The sequence below is a fragment of the Haliotis asinina genome, chromosome 1, assembly GCF_037392515.1.
Source record: "Haliotis asinina isolate JCU_RB_2024 chromosome 1, JCU_Hal_asi_v2, whole genome shotgun sequence".
Taxonomy (NCBI): Eukaryota; Metazoa; Mollusca; class Gastropoda; order Lepetellida; family Haliotidae; genus Haliotis; species Haliotis asinina.
In genome coordinates, this window is record NC_090280.1 from 41,354,264 (window position 1) to 41,372,250 (window position 17,987).

Sequence of the window (17,987 nt, forward strand, 5' to 3'; positions counted from 1 at the left end):
GATCACTGGTTATTACTACAAAAAATTAACAGTCAACATGGGGGTTCCATATTGTGCATCAGTCACTTAACTACAATATTACATTTGTGAATAATTATTCGCATTCATTACCCAATGTTCATAATGCATATATTTGCCACACAGTGTATTTATTGCAGCCCTACGGCACATAGCTGTATGAAACTAAACTAACTCACTCACTCACTCACTCACTCACCTACCCAACCACCCATCCACTCACTCACTCCTGTATGTAGTATTCTCAATTAGTTGAACAGCCTATAGCATCTCTGAGATCACATTATGTGTATAACATAACTTGTGCAGCAGGTCAGAATAAAGCGGGTGATTGGAACTACTCGCATGTCATCGTGTGTCCCTTGAGTGTTGAGAAGAGATCCATGAAGATACTGGAGTGTAAATTGTTTCTTACAACAAGGAATACAGAAGACCAAACCTCCCCAGATCTCCATGGGAAGAGGACTGGGTAAGTGACATAAAGGAACACTTGTACTTTCATGTGTTCCCTTATTCCTTTATGTGAGTATATTTTCAGTCATGCCCATAATTTGGAGTCATTCATGAATTTATTTTTTGAAGTTTTAGTCTACAAGATGTTGATAAAATACAATCCAGATTATTACAGACTGCTTTTGCCACTTGTCTACTTTTAAGTTATGTCTATGGGACTTTTTTGTATTTTTGTTTTTAATTTCCACTTTTGGGTTACATTTCCATTTTCTACGAAACTCTTGTTTGGTTCAGTTAGATCTACTGAAAAATGCCTAATGATACACTGAAAGTCACTGACAGCCAAGCTTGGGCTAGAACTAGAAACAATTCGCAAAGAATGACATTAAGTTTCGAGAGACAAACTAGTGCTGGTTATCGCCCTCAATATTCAGATTAACAATCTGTTCGATCAACCAAGTCTACCAGCGTGAATGGTGACAACATATTGGGGAAACCACCCAAAACAGTCAAAGTTCTACCAGCCAAAGGATATTTTCACTCATTAAGGCCAAGAGACGCGTATGTGCGGCAAATTAAATAGCTTCTCACAGCGAGAGCCACGTATTGGGGGTAATAAAAAGCACCTCTTATTCAGCGAGAGCCGCACATGGTCATCAGCAGAAAGCACCTCTCATTCAGCGAGAGACTCGCATAAGCATTTTACATTTTAAATTCGTACTGTACCTATTATTTCAATCAATTTAGCAGTAATGATCAAAGATTAGCTTTTCTTACGAGAGAGGTTACTTTCTGTGTTAATAACTATAAATGTGTTTTGAAAACAATTGCTTGCAATGGCGGGGGCTTGCTTATACAGGCAAATGAACACATGTCTGCGAGAAAGGGGATTATGAGATGTTGTTACAGGAGGTAAGTTTTTTGTTACTCATCATTGGGAGTGAATACTAAGATACTATGTTTGTACATTGATTGAATTAACGGTGACAAGGTTACAAAACCTTCTTCTAAATTAAATCATTCATTCATTCATTGTAATAGTGCATGAATCGTAGACATAAATAGCAATACTGTATTAAACCCATGTTCGTGTAGATTTGAAATAAACCAAGTTACTAATTTAGACCTAACTCATTTGCGACTATTGATTTTTAAAGGTGACAATAATACATAATCAAATATGAAGTGAAAACTCTTGCATCTACTCATAATATACATATATAGTACACATAAACCATAGAAAGGTAACTGGAGCATTTTTTTTCTAAGCTGTTTCAAGTTGATTTGAAATGTGATTTTTTAATGCAATTTACATAAGCATTGTGTAAGAAACGTTTGTATTTGATCTCTGTAATTATCTTTTCCAGTGTAATGATCACTTGTATCAGACCCATCATCAATAAAAGGAGGATAATATATCAGTTACGGAATTGATGCTTATAATCATTCAATCAGACAACACTAAATGAGATATGTGAACACCTCTTTCAACCTCAAAATAACAGCCTCTGGCCGAATGCATGTCCAGGTAAAGTTTTGTCCCGTGACAAGTGTAAAATGAGCTAATGCGCTGTTATATCATTGGACAACCTGTTTTGTGGAGTCACGCCCATTGTCAATCTTCTGAACCTCATTGCTTTCAAAACAAATATAAGTATGTCCATTTTCATAAATATTTGGGGAGATTCAACTGCAAGTGTATACATCACAATAAATCAGTATCGTGTAACTTATTTTAATTCTATAATACATGTACTTGAATTATGATATTTATTCGTAACAATGTGCAGATTATATTGAAATGTTCAGCAAGCCATTATGTCTGATGTGCAAGTAGTGTGCGCAAAATGTATATGCAGATAAATACTATCTCTACTCAATGGTTGGATTGGGTTATCCGGTGTAAAAATAATCGGATTGTAGTGCTTTGAGCACTTTAAAGAAAAATAAACTCCTCAAACTCAAAGTGCTTGTTAGTCCTACATGTACATTTCAGGCATCCTTACGATTATGTATGTTCATGATACACAAACTTTTTCATGATAGCTAGAGTTGATAAAGCCGAAATCCAGCATATCGATTGGGCAATGATCTAACAAATAGTCAATCTGTATCTAACCTGTGTAGTGACCGAACGAGCTCTTCAGAAATTTAGCCCACGCCCCATCACCTGTCATTTCCTATGACAGGTATCTCATGAGAGATAGTGCAATAAAATTATGTAAAACATTACATATATGACATTTATTCACTCCTTCTTTCTTTCAACATATACCTTTAAAACGCAATTAAACAATTAAATAGTCAGGACTTGCTCGTATGACGAGACAGTTTCCTGTAATCTCCAAAACCTGCCAAGGATATCAGGCATGAATAGCCCTAATTAGTCTCGACACAGCCAGCCAAGCAATCAGCACTAGGTTTCAGATATTGAGCAGTGAAGTGGCTCTCAGGCTTAATAAGTTAACATGAGGGAAACTGACTTGGGCTAGTGTGAATTTATCTTTATCATATGAAAATATATTGTTGCTACACTACTATTTAGCATCATGAAGATATACATTATTTGCAACATTAAAAATAATAAATCAGAGTATTTTGCTGAAAAAAACATATAACATGCAGAATTCCTGCATCACGCTTAGCATTTTTAATCTAAAGATCTAACAATGCTACTAACCCTCTTTAGATAGTACAATGTAATGTTGCAACAGGAACATGGTCTGAAGAAATATTTGCAGACAAATAACTACAGAAAAGGTGCAGTGTGAATACCTGTTGTCATCACTGAGGAAAAGGTTTTTCAGTTCTTCATTCCTGGGCCTGAGAGATGAACTGATATGAGTCTCAAGCCAACGTAGCCTTTCATCCATCTTGGACTGATTTGTGGTAGTTTATATTATTTCTTTAAATCTGTGAAAGAAATGAAACTAAAAACCAACTTAATACATCAATAATAAACAGATCAGACATGATTACAAACATGACAATGTGGTATGCTGTTATAGACCTCTCACTTGCTGAGATTTCAACACAGTGAAAAACAAACATGATAAGTAGCCTATATTTCATTCAGTTTCATGGCTACAAAAACATCTTTGCTTATTTCAGTGTTGTTCTATGTGTTGTACATATTCGTGGTGTTTTCCTGTTCACTGATGATGTGTTATCGTAAACAATTATTTTCTCCTAATAAAAATAACCTTGCTGCATTTTTTAAAATCATTATACAAGAAAATAAAAATTGAAATTACTCTGGCGAGTACTGCCGTTTCATTCATATAACAAAATGAACAAATTAAACACATATACAAATCAAAGTATCCTAGTTTTATGTATCAGACAAAGATACACAACTTCGTCCGAAGATACGGTTCACTTGTAACAATACAACAACTCGAATGAACAAAATCAGAAATTAACTTCAGGAAAGAGGACAATCTGCTCTTCACAAGTCCAAATGAAATGCACTGCATGAAATGACTAGCATAAAAAATACTGATAACTCAAACTTCCACCTGTGTGGTCCCGTCACAGGATTTGAACGCGAGAAGAAGATTACATTTCTGCCAAAAGAGGAATATTTTGTGGAAACTATTGTATGACATCAAATAAATTAAATCACTTCCAATAAATAAGGTAAAAGGATAATACCGTATATTGTTGTCAGTCTTTGGTGTTTTCCCGAGGTGTACACTAACTAAATACCTCAACGCACATTTGTGTTGTCTGCTACCGCGTTAACAGGCCGCCATATTGTTTGTGTGTTGCTACAGTAGAGATGTTCGAGTGTTTCCGGTAACTACCGTATCTCCTTGAAATTCTCTAACATTAACAGAAAATTTCAAACTGCAAACCATCGTCATGCTTTATGAATTCAATATCTAAAACGTGTAAATAATACAAAACCGAGAGAGAAAATAAGATTTCTTTTTCTGAGCACATACAACGGGATTAGACCGAACGCACCTGTTTGAACGGGTCAAAACGGACCGTTCCACGCACGGCCTGTTAAAAAGGTCATTTTATTGTTTCGGGTGATGAGGCTTCCTTAGCATATTCTATGGGTTGACCAAATTATGGAAGTTTCATATCATTCTGAGTCACTCATTTATGTAACATTATCCACTAGAGAGGGATTAAATTATGAAAAACGGATACTAGTCAATATAGTCAAGCAAGGTAACCAAAACGTCATATTTTCTCAATAAAACGGGGATGTGAAAACCTTCATTTTCTAACCATTAATATTATAATCTCTTCATATAGAATGCGGATAAATAACAAATGTGTAGAAATTATCAACTTTTACTTTGCTGGCCCATTGTAGAAACACACAACGTTTTAGAATTCAAGGGCGATGGTTCCATTCCCCACATGGATACAATGTGTGAATCCCATTTCCGGTGTCCTACGCCCGTGATATTGCTGGGTGATTGCTAGAAGATGTATAAAACCCAGTTCATTCACTTTTGGGATTCAAGATCTTTAATTTTTTTCTTCAGGTCATTCCTGTTCTTTCTACATTATCCTTTGTCAGCTGATTGTCAACATGCCCGATCAGCCGAGACAAGCCTACCGAAACATAAGTCTCATTAATTCAGATACTGACCTACTTTTCAGCCGATCCGAATTTTCTCGTGTAAAAGTGAAAATAGACACCACAAACAACTCTGGTTAAACTGAATGTCAAATCCTTGTTTCGTAAGGAAATGTAATTTACATATGAATTTTAATTTTAAACTTTAATAACACCGTTTGTCTATACTTTATGTCGAGGTTGAGGCAGCACACCTTAACTATGGAATCACAGACTGCCACTGATTGATGACGTCATAAAATTATTCACAATGCATCTTGCTCACTGGTGACTGTTATGTGATCTTTGCACTTATTCAGGATAGTTCTGTAACGCACAATGGGGCTGGTGTAATATCAGTTCCGTACCATACAGCCAAATGTTTCCAGTGGCAGAGCCTCGTTTTGAGATTTCCACGATTTCCAGGTTTCCGTTTGTCAGAGCTCGCTGTACGACACAGCATGCTGTACGACGTGTTTGCTAGGATTAGAAGGAGCGTAGTGTTGTACTCAGACTTAAAATCATACTGATTAATATTTATGTATCGAGTTAAATGACAGAGTCTAAAAGTTCTGGACTGGTTATCGCACTAAGCTGCTGAATAGAGTAACCCAGTAAACAGGAAACGAGACTGTTCTGTAATTAATGTTTTGACATGTTCTGTTGCAATATTGCTACAAGCCTCGTAAAACCGACTCTCTCGCTCACTACTCACTCACTCATCAGTCCAAAAATTCTAGACTGGTTATCGCACTAAGTTGTGCAATAGGACGGAAGCCAATAAATTGCAGGAAACGAGACTGTTCTGTAATCAATCATATTTTTTCATGTCGCCGTTTGATATCCCAGTCTCGAGAAATCGTCAGCAGTGTTTAAACAAGAAGCTACAGGTGGTTTAACGTTTCCTATTTAGGCCTTTAGTCAACGAGCAGCAGCAACTGGGACGACTTCTGTAACGATTCCATGTATACATGTTTAGTACGAACGCAACAATAACAGCATTCTCTGCTCCTCTACTGAATGGCGTTAATGTCTCCAATGAAACCCATGATTATTCTTCCATAGTCTCAAATCTGAAATCTGCGCAGATTCTGGAGAACGTATTTGTTGTTTATAGTTTTACGCCGTTCTCAGCGTTACTCTAGCTATATGGCGATGGTCTGAATATAATCGGGTCTGTACTAAAACAAGCAATCCTGTCAACATCATGAATAACGATATACACAATTAAAAAACAATCATTTAGCGAGGATGACCACCCAATCCCATTAGTCGTCTCTTACGACAAGCTTGGGTTGCTATTCTATCTCGGATCTTCACCGGGGAGACAAGCATGGGCTACTTGTTGGGGTTTGTCGTGCCTACTTCATCCCCAAGAAATGTCTTCTCAAGGTTATCGTGTGACACCACAGGTTTCAGGGGAACATAACTCGCCATGGTCACATCAATCTGAACGGCGTGTGCTAACGGCGTCCAAGATCAACTTTCAGCCTGTGTGTCTTTACATAGACGTAACAGAACGGGGATGCGGTGTCCGACGTCTACAACTGGATAGAACGTTAGCTCAGTTGGACCGAGCAGTGATTTATATCTGAACGTCATCCAAAGGGTTGTCTTCGATTGTGTGGTGTCTTCAGTGTCACTACCACTTCGTCGACCACATCAACACAGGTGACTTCACCCAATCCTCACATTATCAATTTGTTAATCCACTGCCCCTCTTTATAAGTGCTTGTCGCTATGTCTCCTGGTATCAGGTGTGTTTGTCAGTGTATTGGTTGTCATGTTTTACCAAAGCAGTATTTCCATTGCTAAATAGGGAACCATTTTACGTTTCATCACAGGCTGTTTCCCCTCCGAGTAACATAGCTAAAACCGGCGTAAGACCATACCCACTCACTCACTCACTCATCACTGCTGGCGGAAGATCATCAAGTGACATGAACACCTTGCACGTCAAATATTTTCTTCTTTATTCGACATGTCAAATAAGCACTGATTAAGCAAACACCAGTACGAGATTAACAGGTAAGGTTAACCTGGATGACGCCAGGGATGATATAAGAGAGATACACGTAGAATACATAAAGCCCACACCATATGTTTTAAGACAAATAAATATACTAGATTCAGCATATATTAGACGTTTTAAGACCAGCTGATAGACAAGGTTTAGCTTACTCCAAACGTGTAAGATCAGCGGCTAGCCTAGATTTAGCAAACGCCAGAATTTAGGAGAGCAACAGATATACTACAGTCAGCATACACAAGACATGATATGACATATATGTTGATTTGGCATACGGAAAGCATGTTACGAGATCAGCAGAAAGAGTTAATTTGACAGACAGACACAGTTCATTTCCAGTAAAAGTCCGTATATATAACACATTCAGAAAGAAATGCCAGTGTTGATTTATGATACACCAGTCTAATGAGATAGCGGGCCGTTCCTAGGCACCAACTGGAGACAGGACGCTTATTGCGTGTGCTTAGCGCTATCTACCTAGTTAAGTTAGGGACCCTTCCTGAATAAATCTGGGTTTTTTTATCAATGGAGAATACATTTATGAAATAACTGGACCCGTCGCTCATTATAGGCCTTGGGCGTATTGAAGAAATATGGTATGCTATAAATCAGCTGATCGACGTCATCAGTTCGTAGACTTGACTCTATGGGAGAGCAGACAAGCTACAACGTCTTTGTGCTTGATGAACTTTGGGTACTTGAACTGTTGGGCGTGAAGATCAGGGTTTAGCTTCATGTAGATCTTCTTCACTTCCTCCAACGTCCCAGGCCTCACTTGAACGACAACAGCAGGGGCATAGTTTCCATGGCAACGTAACCATTTGTACCCATCCTGGGTTTCCTGAAGACTTTCATCGATCTGGAAACAATAATAATGACGTAGCTGGTCATGATATCGAGGTCCTAAACGTAACAGTGTGATATACGATGTATATTAAACTGTGGCATATGTCTCTGTGTGAAAGACAATGAGACAAACAGTGCCAGTGAACCAGTGTAACAGTGCCAGTGAACCAGTGTAACCCAACAGTGACGTCAGTGTGTAACAGTGTGACCCAACAATGACGTCAACTGGACCTACCAGTGACGTCAGTGGCACAATGTAATCCAACTGTGACGGCAGTGTGGCGGCGTGACCCAACACTGAGGTCAGTGTGACCCAGCAGTGATGTCAGTGTGTAACTGTGTGACCCAACAATGACGTCAGCTGGACCTACCAGTGACGTCAGTGGGACAATGTAACCCAACTGTGACGGCAGTGTGGCGGCGTGACCCAACACTGATGTCAGTGTGACCCAACAGTGATGTTAGTGTAACCCAACAGTATCGTTTAAAGTGACAAAACCACGATGCCAGTGGGACAATGTAACCCAACACTGACGTCAGTGGGACTGTGTGGTCCAACAATAACCCCAGTCTACCCAAACAGTGACGTCTTTGGGGCCCAACAGCGAAGTATGTACGAGATGTAAGGCTATGGTGACATGTAAACTGGACAAAATAAGGTCGGGATATTGGTACTTTTGTGATTAATATTTCATCATTGTGTCAGTAAATAGATCATTATTAGTAACTTCAACATTTACATATATCCCTAAATATTTTTGTCCAGAATAGAAATAGGTGTCGGAGTTTTAACACAGGTTGCAAGCTGTAACACAATGCTGACTATGTAGAACAACACTGTGTATTACTGTTTGAAGCCTTGTAATCTCACCCCAGCTATACAAGGTTAACCTCACCCCAGCTATACAAGGTTAACCTCACCCCAGCTATACAAGGTTAACCTCACCCCAGCTATACAAGGTTAACCATGATGCCCTTAATATACGTCAAGCAGACAAAAACACGATATGCCATCTCTATGGCTTTCAGAATTCATGGTCTTCACATTTTGGATAACATCTACATCTTATTAGATTCTGTGTATCAAACTTTCGACGAAGCCACGAATTAAATAAAATATTTAATCTTCAAAACACAAAAATAATTGTTAATTTAGTTATTTATGTTGTTTAGGTTTTTTATCTCTGAACCGAGTCAACATACCATGTGTTTTTCCCGTTCGGTCAAAGTTCCCTCACCAAGCAATTCTATGAAGACATACACGTGAGCTGTCGTAGATATGTCACCTGTAAGTGGTATGCAATATCAGTTACGTAAGCGATAGAATTCCTCATGGAAACTGTAACAGTGTCCCCTCGTCCTGCTACCTTGCTACTGATCATCCACCCAACTACTCTCCACCAAATATCTGCGTCACCACCAAACTCACAACTTACCACCAATCTAGCTCATTTCACATAAACACCAGATCCATTGCTAAATGTCTACCTCTAGCATAGACTAATCTCAAATGTCTGCTTCACCACCCAAAACACGCCTAATTAACATACATCACTTTCGCTTTTTAAATTATCTAACCTATAAGCAATATGTAAAGACTGAATATATATATCTTTGATCAAAGGTGATTTTCCTAGGAATTACATATAACGATAGCCTTCCAAACGTATGCGAAATAAGTTCATTCATAAAAAGTCTTGATAAATTATTGCTATACAAAAAAAACAACAACAACAAAACAACTGTAAACGAGAAAGTCCGTTGCCAATAGTTCGAATATGTCTAATACATTTTGCATATATGTTTTATTAGTTTTGCCAGTTTTATCATTTGACATGCTCCGAAGTACACGCTACCCACCTCAGCTAGACTTTGATAACATACTTGGGTTTCCATACTTTGGGTTTACCATATATTACCACTTACCTGTCAGTTCCTCAACGATGACATTGCCGACCGCCATGTAGGTGAGCATCGTCCCTGACGTCCACATTCTGGAAGCTTTCAGAACCGCCTCAGTGAACAGGAACTCGGGGTACATACCGTATCCGTCCCCTTTCCTGCAGGATGCAACAGAGAGGTGACAGGTGAAACATTACATCTGACAAGGACGGAAGCAGCATTGCATCCCCTCTTCCTACCACCACACTCATAGCAAAACATACATAAAAAAAATCACCGATGACGGACTTCATATCAAAATTATATCCAGAAATCATCTGCCAGGTACGAAGTCATATTTGGGATTTCACTTTCTCAGTAAAGTACAAATTCTAGTACTGAAGTCGCGGTGGCTGAGCGGGTTAGGCGGCTGACTTTGTGTGCTGGCGATTAGGTGCCTGACTCTGAGGGTGCGGGTTCAAATCCCGGAAGGGACTCAACCAAAAAAGTACTAGAATTTGTACTTTACTGAGAAAGTGAAATCTCAAAGATGACATATGTTGCGTGAAACGTGGTAATCTAAGCAAACCCCCTGAGAAAGCAACTGTCAGGTATAGCAACGTTTCACTGTCTACAAATGTCAACAGTTCACAGCAACGTCTGATGGTTTACAGCAGCATCTACGACGTCACAGTCCACTGTACTCACCGTTGTTGTAGGACATAGTTTGGGGCCTGTCCAGTGAAGCTGGTGACACGGATGATATCTCCTGTCCGATATCTGTACAGACCTGACCAGTTGGTGATGACCATCTCATAACTCTGTCCGACGACCACCTGAAAGTAACAGTTATGAAGGAATAATCATTCCCGACTGCCTGCCGAAACACTTTGTAAGACTGTGATTATAGTTATAGCAACTGAGTTCTGAAAATCAGGAAAGACACCACGTTTTCCCTATAGGGATAAGCCTGATTAGAAGCACCAGTCACTCGTGCAATGTACATGAAAATGTCAACTCAAAAGACAAGGAAAAGGACAGACATCATCGATTATGAAATTGCAAGATCCCCAAAGCATAACCTTGATGTCATGAACCTCCGGCTCGTAGCCCTACAGACAGATGTCATCCCAGTCGAGGCAGAAAGCTCTGGGCCTCCTTTCACGAAGTACTTAGGTGTTCGTAACTCACTAAGGTAATTTAGTGCAATGATAAAGAATGGTAGTGAAGGTTAGCCTTAGTAAAGGTTGCTTCGTGAAGTCCCGGATTGTCCATACTTGGCGCAGCCGACAATAGTGAGGGTTGAAATTTGTTCCTCAAGTGGGGGCTGTCACAACTGTCGCTACTAGAGGTGACTAAATGCGAATGATCTGGCAGGGAAGGAGAATTTAGCTGATCCTGATATTTGTCAATGAGCCTAGCACCATGGAAAGTACTGAAAATCTTGAAAGCGAAATTCCAGGTGTTTATCGTGTATTACTTCTCGTGCTAATTTCCTCTCTGAATAGTTACTGACCATTCTTTCTAGAATAATAAACGGTTTGTTGAGGAAGAAGGCGTGTAAGTTACAAGGAGATGACCCAGAACTCAAAGTTCTTGCCCAGATAGGTGCTCACTTTAGAAAAAGTTGACGGGTTCTAATTTACTGGGTTTTTTCAAGAATGGCATTTTAATGATACATTCATTCTGATTTTGAATTTATACCTCCACCATATTTTGTACTGCTGTTCAAATTTCTGGTCCAGACTCTATTATTTACAGATCGCCGACATATAGATGGAGTATTGTTGAGTGTGGCGTAAAACTACACTTACTAAGTCACTCTTAAAAAGTGTTTAAAAAAACACCCAAAATACCTCATGGGCCAGCAAAGACTGTGGATTATCTTGATCAACATCTGCTTCATGGATGAATTCGTAAAACATATGATCAGGGAGGATGGTGTACTCCGTCTTCGTCTGGTCTATAATGTTCATGTTGCCGCCATACACCCCCTCGGATGCTATGTGTTTGCTGGACGTTATAGGGATGTCCACTATGTACTTCCGTCTCAGAATATTAACCTGAAAGTCAGGATGCTCTGAAATGTTAGAGACGTTTAAATGTCCTGTCGAAACTATTCGCTCGTAAGAAACCTTTTGATCGACCTGGAACGGATCTGGAACGAGTATTGTTATATCTATATTTCTGCACTTTGATAACATTCAGTGTTAACAAAAACTGGTAGCTGTGTACTTTGTCTCATAATATCTGCATGAAAGTCACAATGCTGTCACATGTGAGCGTAAATGCTCCATTATCCTCTTGAAAAACGCAGATGATTTTTGTTTATCTGGAACATGTATTGTGATACACAGCGAATATAACCCTGGTGTCTACTAATATCAATTATATCAACACGAGTTGATAAAGTCAGAAATATCCAGGCTTGACGAGGGTATAATTAACTTTATCAACGAGTGTTGATATAACTGATATCAGTAGATACGAGGGTGTGGTTCTATATCATTTATCATCAGAAATCACTCGTCATTACTTTTCAATGAAAGATCTCTGAACTCGGTACGACCAATAGACGTGCAGTGCAGCGATGGCATAGCACTGTGACGTCATCAAGTTCAAGACGTCGTAACATTGTCAGGGTATTGCACAAAGTCTAGGAGATCGTCTCTTATCCATATGCTGAAACCAGTGACATCATATATTATATTATATGTTTTTCACTGATCATGAGTGACCATCGCTATGTTTTTCCAGACGACGCAAGAAACGTTTTAGAAAAGATTTAGAGTTATCTCCCTTGACAGGATTTGCATTCGTAAAGCATCGGTAATTTCCGTGAGTGATTCAAGATATAAGATTGGAGATTTATTCACAAATGGATACCAAAGACATTTTTACGCTCAAGTGTGCCACACGATTTAACGAAACGCGTGCGAAAATTGTGTATTAAATTTGGCAATATATATATATATATACATTAAATATTGCTCTGGCAATGCAAAATTTCACACTCGTTTCGTATGACACACGTTCCCGTGTTATGATCTCTATATCTAATACAAGCAATATCTCCCATGGAACACAGTTTGAGATCACAAAGCACTCACCTAAACGTTAACATAACATCGGATGACACCATTGGAAGAATGACAATAGAAACTGCATTTATTAGCTAGACATACGTCAATTCTAGGAAATGTGGTGGTAGCATTAAATACTTTCAAGGTATGCCCTGGTTTCTCACCGCTGGAATGTAGGCTCCAGATGCTGCAGTGTGTAACACTGACAAACAAGGCCAGATTCGCGGTCCGATATTGTGGAAGCCTTCCTTGAAGATACATCTCAGTTCACTAGCTCTCTCTGCATCAGCAGTCAGATGCTTCTGAAGCTTGAGCCTCAGATCGTCCTGCAGACCAGGACACTTGCAGATGCTTCCACGGTCTATGTCATCACACATGGATTCCCATCGTGTCTCGATGACCCTGAAGAAGTTCAACGCTGTAGGTGCTGTGAGGCAGCTAAGCAAGGTGACGTCCTTACACATCAGACCGAACAATGCATGGACATACAACGATGCCTGTTCTTGTCTTATTTCATAAGCCGCATCAGGTGATGATCTAAAGGGACAGACGAAGGCCCCAGCTGCACTTAGAGGACCTCGCCTGACGCCACTTGGTGTTCGCGTGTAAACTGGTGCAGTCCTCACGTCCAGCCAGAACTTGAGTGTGCCCACGTTGGCAATATTTAACAGCTCTCTCCTTGTTTGGACATTGTGAATCGTTAACCTCTGAAAATCTGACACCAGTTGTCTGGGATATGGCCTACTTTTCCCAGAAGAAGTGCCAGACGTCACAGCAAGATAGTCAGGTTTTCCTGGAAACATCACATCAGACTCTCCTTGTATAATACGCTGGATGTATTTGTCATAGTTCTCATGGGAAGTATAAGGCTGTTTAGACCGAAATTCTTTCTCACAGGTAACATAATCAATGGCGTTGTCGAGTCCGTAGGCGGTTCCAGAACCCCTCTTCAGGATGCTTACAAGAACATTTCTTTGTTGATTTCTCGCATCTCTGAGGACATGAAGGTAATTGGGTGTCAAATATGCTTTAATATAAACTTTCTTTATCCATATATACTGCTTCAAGAGAGATGTCCATGTGTGATGACGACTTGGGCACAGTTTTATGACGTCAATCAAGAGGAAACTGAATAGGAGTAGTAAAACTCCAAGTCCAGAACCTGCAATGAATTAGTGACCAAGTCAGTGTGTTACACACGTTTATACAGCCTTAATTAACCTTATCGTATTCATCTCAATAACAAGTCTACGATTCCGAATGCTTTATAGCTTTGATACACATGATTGACACGACAAAATGGAGAAAGAGGTTGCTGTGTCTGCTCGGAAAAATCAGTCAGTAGGTAATATGTTCGTCTAAGATGATATACTGAAAAACAATGAAACGCAACTCTGTGGTTTTGTTTTCTTTTTCTTTTTTGTTGCTGTTGCCGAGCTTTTGAATGGGAGCCATAAACATGAACGCTTATTTTTGAGATCCAATTTCAGCGAAACCTTTGCTGCTCAGTATTGTTTAAGCTCATGAATAAGTGAGTTTAGTTTTACGTCACCCTCAGCAATATTCTAGCTATATGGCTGTAGGCGACTCTGGATCAGACAAGTCAGTGATCAGCATCATGATCATCGGTCAACGCAAATGGGATACAATGACCTGCTGGCCTAACCTGGAATATCTCGGGTTAATACATGAAACATGAAGGACGTGTAAAGCAATGGAACGGTACAGTGTTCTGAAACCTGTGTCATTGTTATAGTTATAGCAATGTTGTCAAGACTCTCTCACTGAAACGCATAAACACATGAGCCTGGGTACTTAGCCGTCCAGCAAGTGTATATACATATACAAATATGTTGTTCTTTTCCAGTATAGAGTCCTCTGCTACAAACATGAAGGAATCCAGAGTACTGAACACTCACAAACACACACACACAAACACAAACACAAACACAAACACAAACACAAACACACACACACACACACACACACACTCACACATCTGCATGCAACGGTACATATGACACAAAACTACATACTCAGAACCCATAAGCACTACAGGTATAGAGGTTCAAAGCTAATGAGAATCTGTGGATGTTCTGGATAGATGCTGATGTAAAGGCATGCATTCTAAATACATTCCATATTCTGGCATAGGAATAATGACACATTTTATATTTCATAGCCCGGTCTCTATACCAATATATTAATATTTCAACTCCATGGAAATGTACAGTGGTGCATAGACAGTTGTGGTAGATGCTTCATAATGTACTGAACGGGAAAAGAAACGCAACTCTGGCCTTTGTGTCTTTTTTAATAGAAGACAACTAAATTATGTTTAATCATGCATTCTACAGAAAACACTGTCAATTTAACAGGCAGGTGCTGGTGCTGACCTTCAGTTACGATAGATTCAAACTCATCAGTCTGTCAAATGGAGATACCCTTGAATGCTGAAAGTGACAGCCTCTTTAGTAGCTCGTATAGCCACCTTGAGCATGCACACAAGCCGTGCAAAGTCACCTCACTTAGTCTACTAGATTCTGCAAGAATGCCTGATGCAAGTGGTTCCACTCAAACACCAGTCTATGTTCCAACTGTGCAAATGTGAGTGGCTGCAGCAATTTTACATCCAATTCTACGTGCAACGGACGTATCCGGGGAAAGAGACGGTCTTGGAAGAACATTAATGTTGTTCTCAGTCTGATAATCCATCGACAACCTTACTGTGTGAGGGCTGTGAATGTAACGGGTGTGTTTGTGCGAATGTTTCGCATGAGCGTCAAATTACATTACATCATCTCATACTCACGGGAGACATTACGTCACTTTACCTTGAACGCTCCATAAACATGAACTCTTGATACTCAAATGGGCTTACAATAATTGCTACAATCTATTTTTCATAACTGCCGTCACAAAATGTCTTTGATCCAGACTACTACTGGTAGTCGCGGTGGCTGAGTGGGTTAGGCGGCTCACTTGGTATTGTGGCTATTATGTTTCTTACTCTCAGTGCGTAAGTTCGAATCCTGTATGGACAGGATATAGGATGTAGGATATTTATATAGCGCACATATCCACGCACTAGTGCATGCTCAAGGCGCTGGTATTTTTTCCGTCGACAACGGATGTCAGTCTCACTGGATGTCACATCATATTATCAATCTCAATTAGTAGTATGCAACTCGTGGCGCTACTAGGCGCACCGAGGTATTGTGGCTTTCTCATCATAACGAGGTACCAATTAACAACTGGATGGACTGGTCCAAATTCACTGCACCTTGCTGTACCCACATCTAGGTGTTTGCACGTATTCATGTGGCCACCATATGGTCATATACCAACGGATTCGTGGGTTCTGTTAAGTGCACAGGGTTGTCTACAGTATACTTGGGATTGTGACAACACTGAAAGTTTACACATAAAGTTGACTCTAGGTTTTTACATCCGGTCACATGTGGGCTCCATCCCAACACCTCCACCTCTCAGGATCGCAAGCCTGGCCCCTTAACCAGTTCGCCCACCGCGGGACTCAACCCATCAAAAACTAAAATCTGTTCTTTACTGAGAAAGTGTAATACCAAATATAACATATGCTACATCACACGACTTTCCAAATGGCATTGTGTATTCATAAATATACAAATTAAGAATGGACGTCACTATTTTGTAAAGACGGTTTATACTTCATGAAAACAGCATCAATATGGCTATTGCATCTGACAAATGATTTGCGCGAACCCTATAGTTTACATTTGCATTCAGCGTTAATATCTGGAGGTAAACCACAGACAACATATGTTAGGTAAAGTAGGTTTGAAGATGAAAGTGATCGGCAGATTTGGAGATTAAGATATTTCAATTCAGTCGCACTGGGCGAACTAACGAAATAACGACATCAGCTCACCCTGACGTCAGTGTGATGAACTTATTCAGATTAGGAAAATGATGAAACTATACCTGCAACATGATCCTGGGTGAGCGCGAATGTTTAGCAACTGTTATTATGATACGTCAAACAGATTTGAACACATTTCGGATCACCTACTGAGCACATGGATGAACTCACAAAAACAGCAGATTTATTTAACTTGACTTTAAGGTGAGCTAATGTACCTGTAATGATTAGAATGATGATGAAATTTTACCTGCAACATACTGGATCCTGGACACAGGTAGGACCGTGCCCAGCACCAAACTCAGTCCGCCCAAGACCAATACTGCAGTACTGACACACAAAACACTTGGCGAAAACGATGGCAACATTTTCAAAAGAAGGGGTAGCCACAATATGCTGCTTTTGTTCGAATGAGGACAAAGACTGACCTGTCTCCCTTATGCGCTCTTGGAGTGATATTTAAAAAGATACGGTGCTTTTAAGGCGAGTTATATGATGCATAATTTATGCAAATCTGACAAAGTTGACTAGTTGTCCCAAACTTGGACCGGAGTTTGTGTCGATTGAATAAAACATGACCTGAAGTCTGTACATAAAATAGTTGGCATGAAATCTGCTAACAAAGATAAATTGATATAGAGCCCGTAAGTAGGAATCTTCGCTAGACCTTTGTACTCCCGGTACACTTGGTCCAGTCTAATAAAGTCCTATTTGGCGGTAGCGCAATTTGGAACCATAGCTGGTTGTTGCATGTGCACTTGTCACAGGAAGTTTGGTACCGGAAGTAAGGTGTACGCCGTCTCTCAAATCGGGAACCACCATTGCATAGGAAGTAGCGCCTCGTAAGACTTTCAGGCCCGGTAAGAAAATTAACGAAACTTACAAACCACTTCAGACAGGCAGTTATTTCAATAATACAAATGAGATTACTTATCATTAGAAATAGTCACGTGTCTCTAACATTTTGAACAGCTTTCGCGGATTTTAAATACAAGTACAAAGCAAGACAACAGACACTACACATGTTTTGTGAACCATTGATTGTTTACAACACGTAATAGTTTTTTTAATTCTGGAAGGTATTTCGCCTTAACTGAGCATATTTATCACACTTTTGTAATATATGTAACCAATCTGTAATATCACCGGTATTACAATTTGTGCAAACAGCATCGCTCCGTTCATTGCAGTTTCTCT

The 17,987-nt window shown here is 39.7% G+C and overlaps 2 protein-coding genes across 2 annotated transcripts in view; both read right to left on the bottom strand.

Moving 5' to 3' along the window:
- LOC137291601 (uncharacterized) overlaps positions 1–4,214 on the bottom strand; it is a 95,974-nt gene extending 91,760 nt beyond the window's left edge. The window contains exons 1-2 of the mRNA XM_067822988.1: positions 4,126–4,214; positions 3,247–3,384 (exon numbers count right to left, since the gene is read on the bottom strand). Coding sequence (XP_067679089.1) covers positions 3,247–3,344 — 98 coding nt within the window. The 5' untranslated portion in view covers positions 3,345–3,384; positions 4,126–4,214. The remainder of the gene's footprint in view (positions 1–3,246; positions 3,385–4,125) is intronic.
- Positions 4,215–6,999: 2,785 nt separating this feature from the next.
- LOC137291505 (uncharacterized) lies at positions 7,000–17,223 on the bottom strand. The gene is made up of 7 exons (XM_067822870.1): positions 17,041–17,223; positions 13,054–14,051; positions 11,663–11,869; positions 10,515–10,642; positions 9,852–9,985; positions 9,129–9,211; positions 7,000–7,938 (listed from the first exon to the last, which is right to left on the bottom strand). Exons 1-7 carry the CDS (start codon positions 17,156–17,158, stop codon positions 7,705–7,707), a joined length of 1,902 nt encoding a protein of 633 aa, XP_067678971.1. The 5' UTR covers positions 17,159–17,223; the 3' UTR covers positions 7,000–7,704.
- Positions 17,224–17,987: the final 764 nt, after the last annotated feature.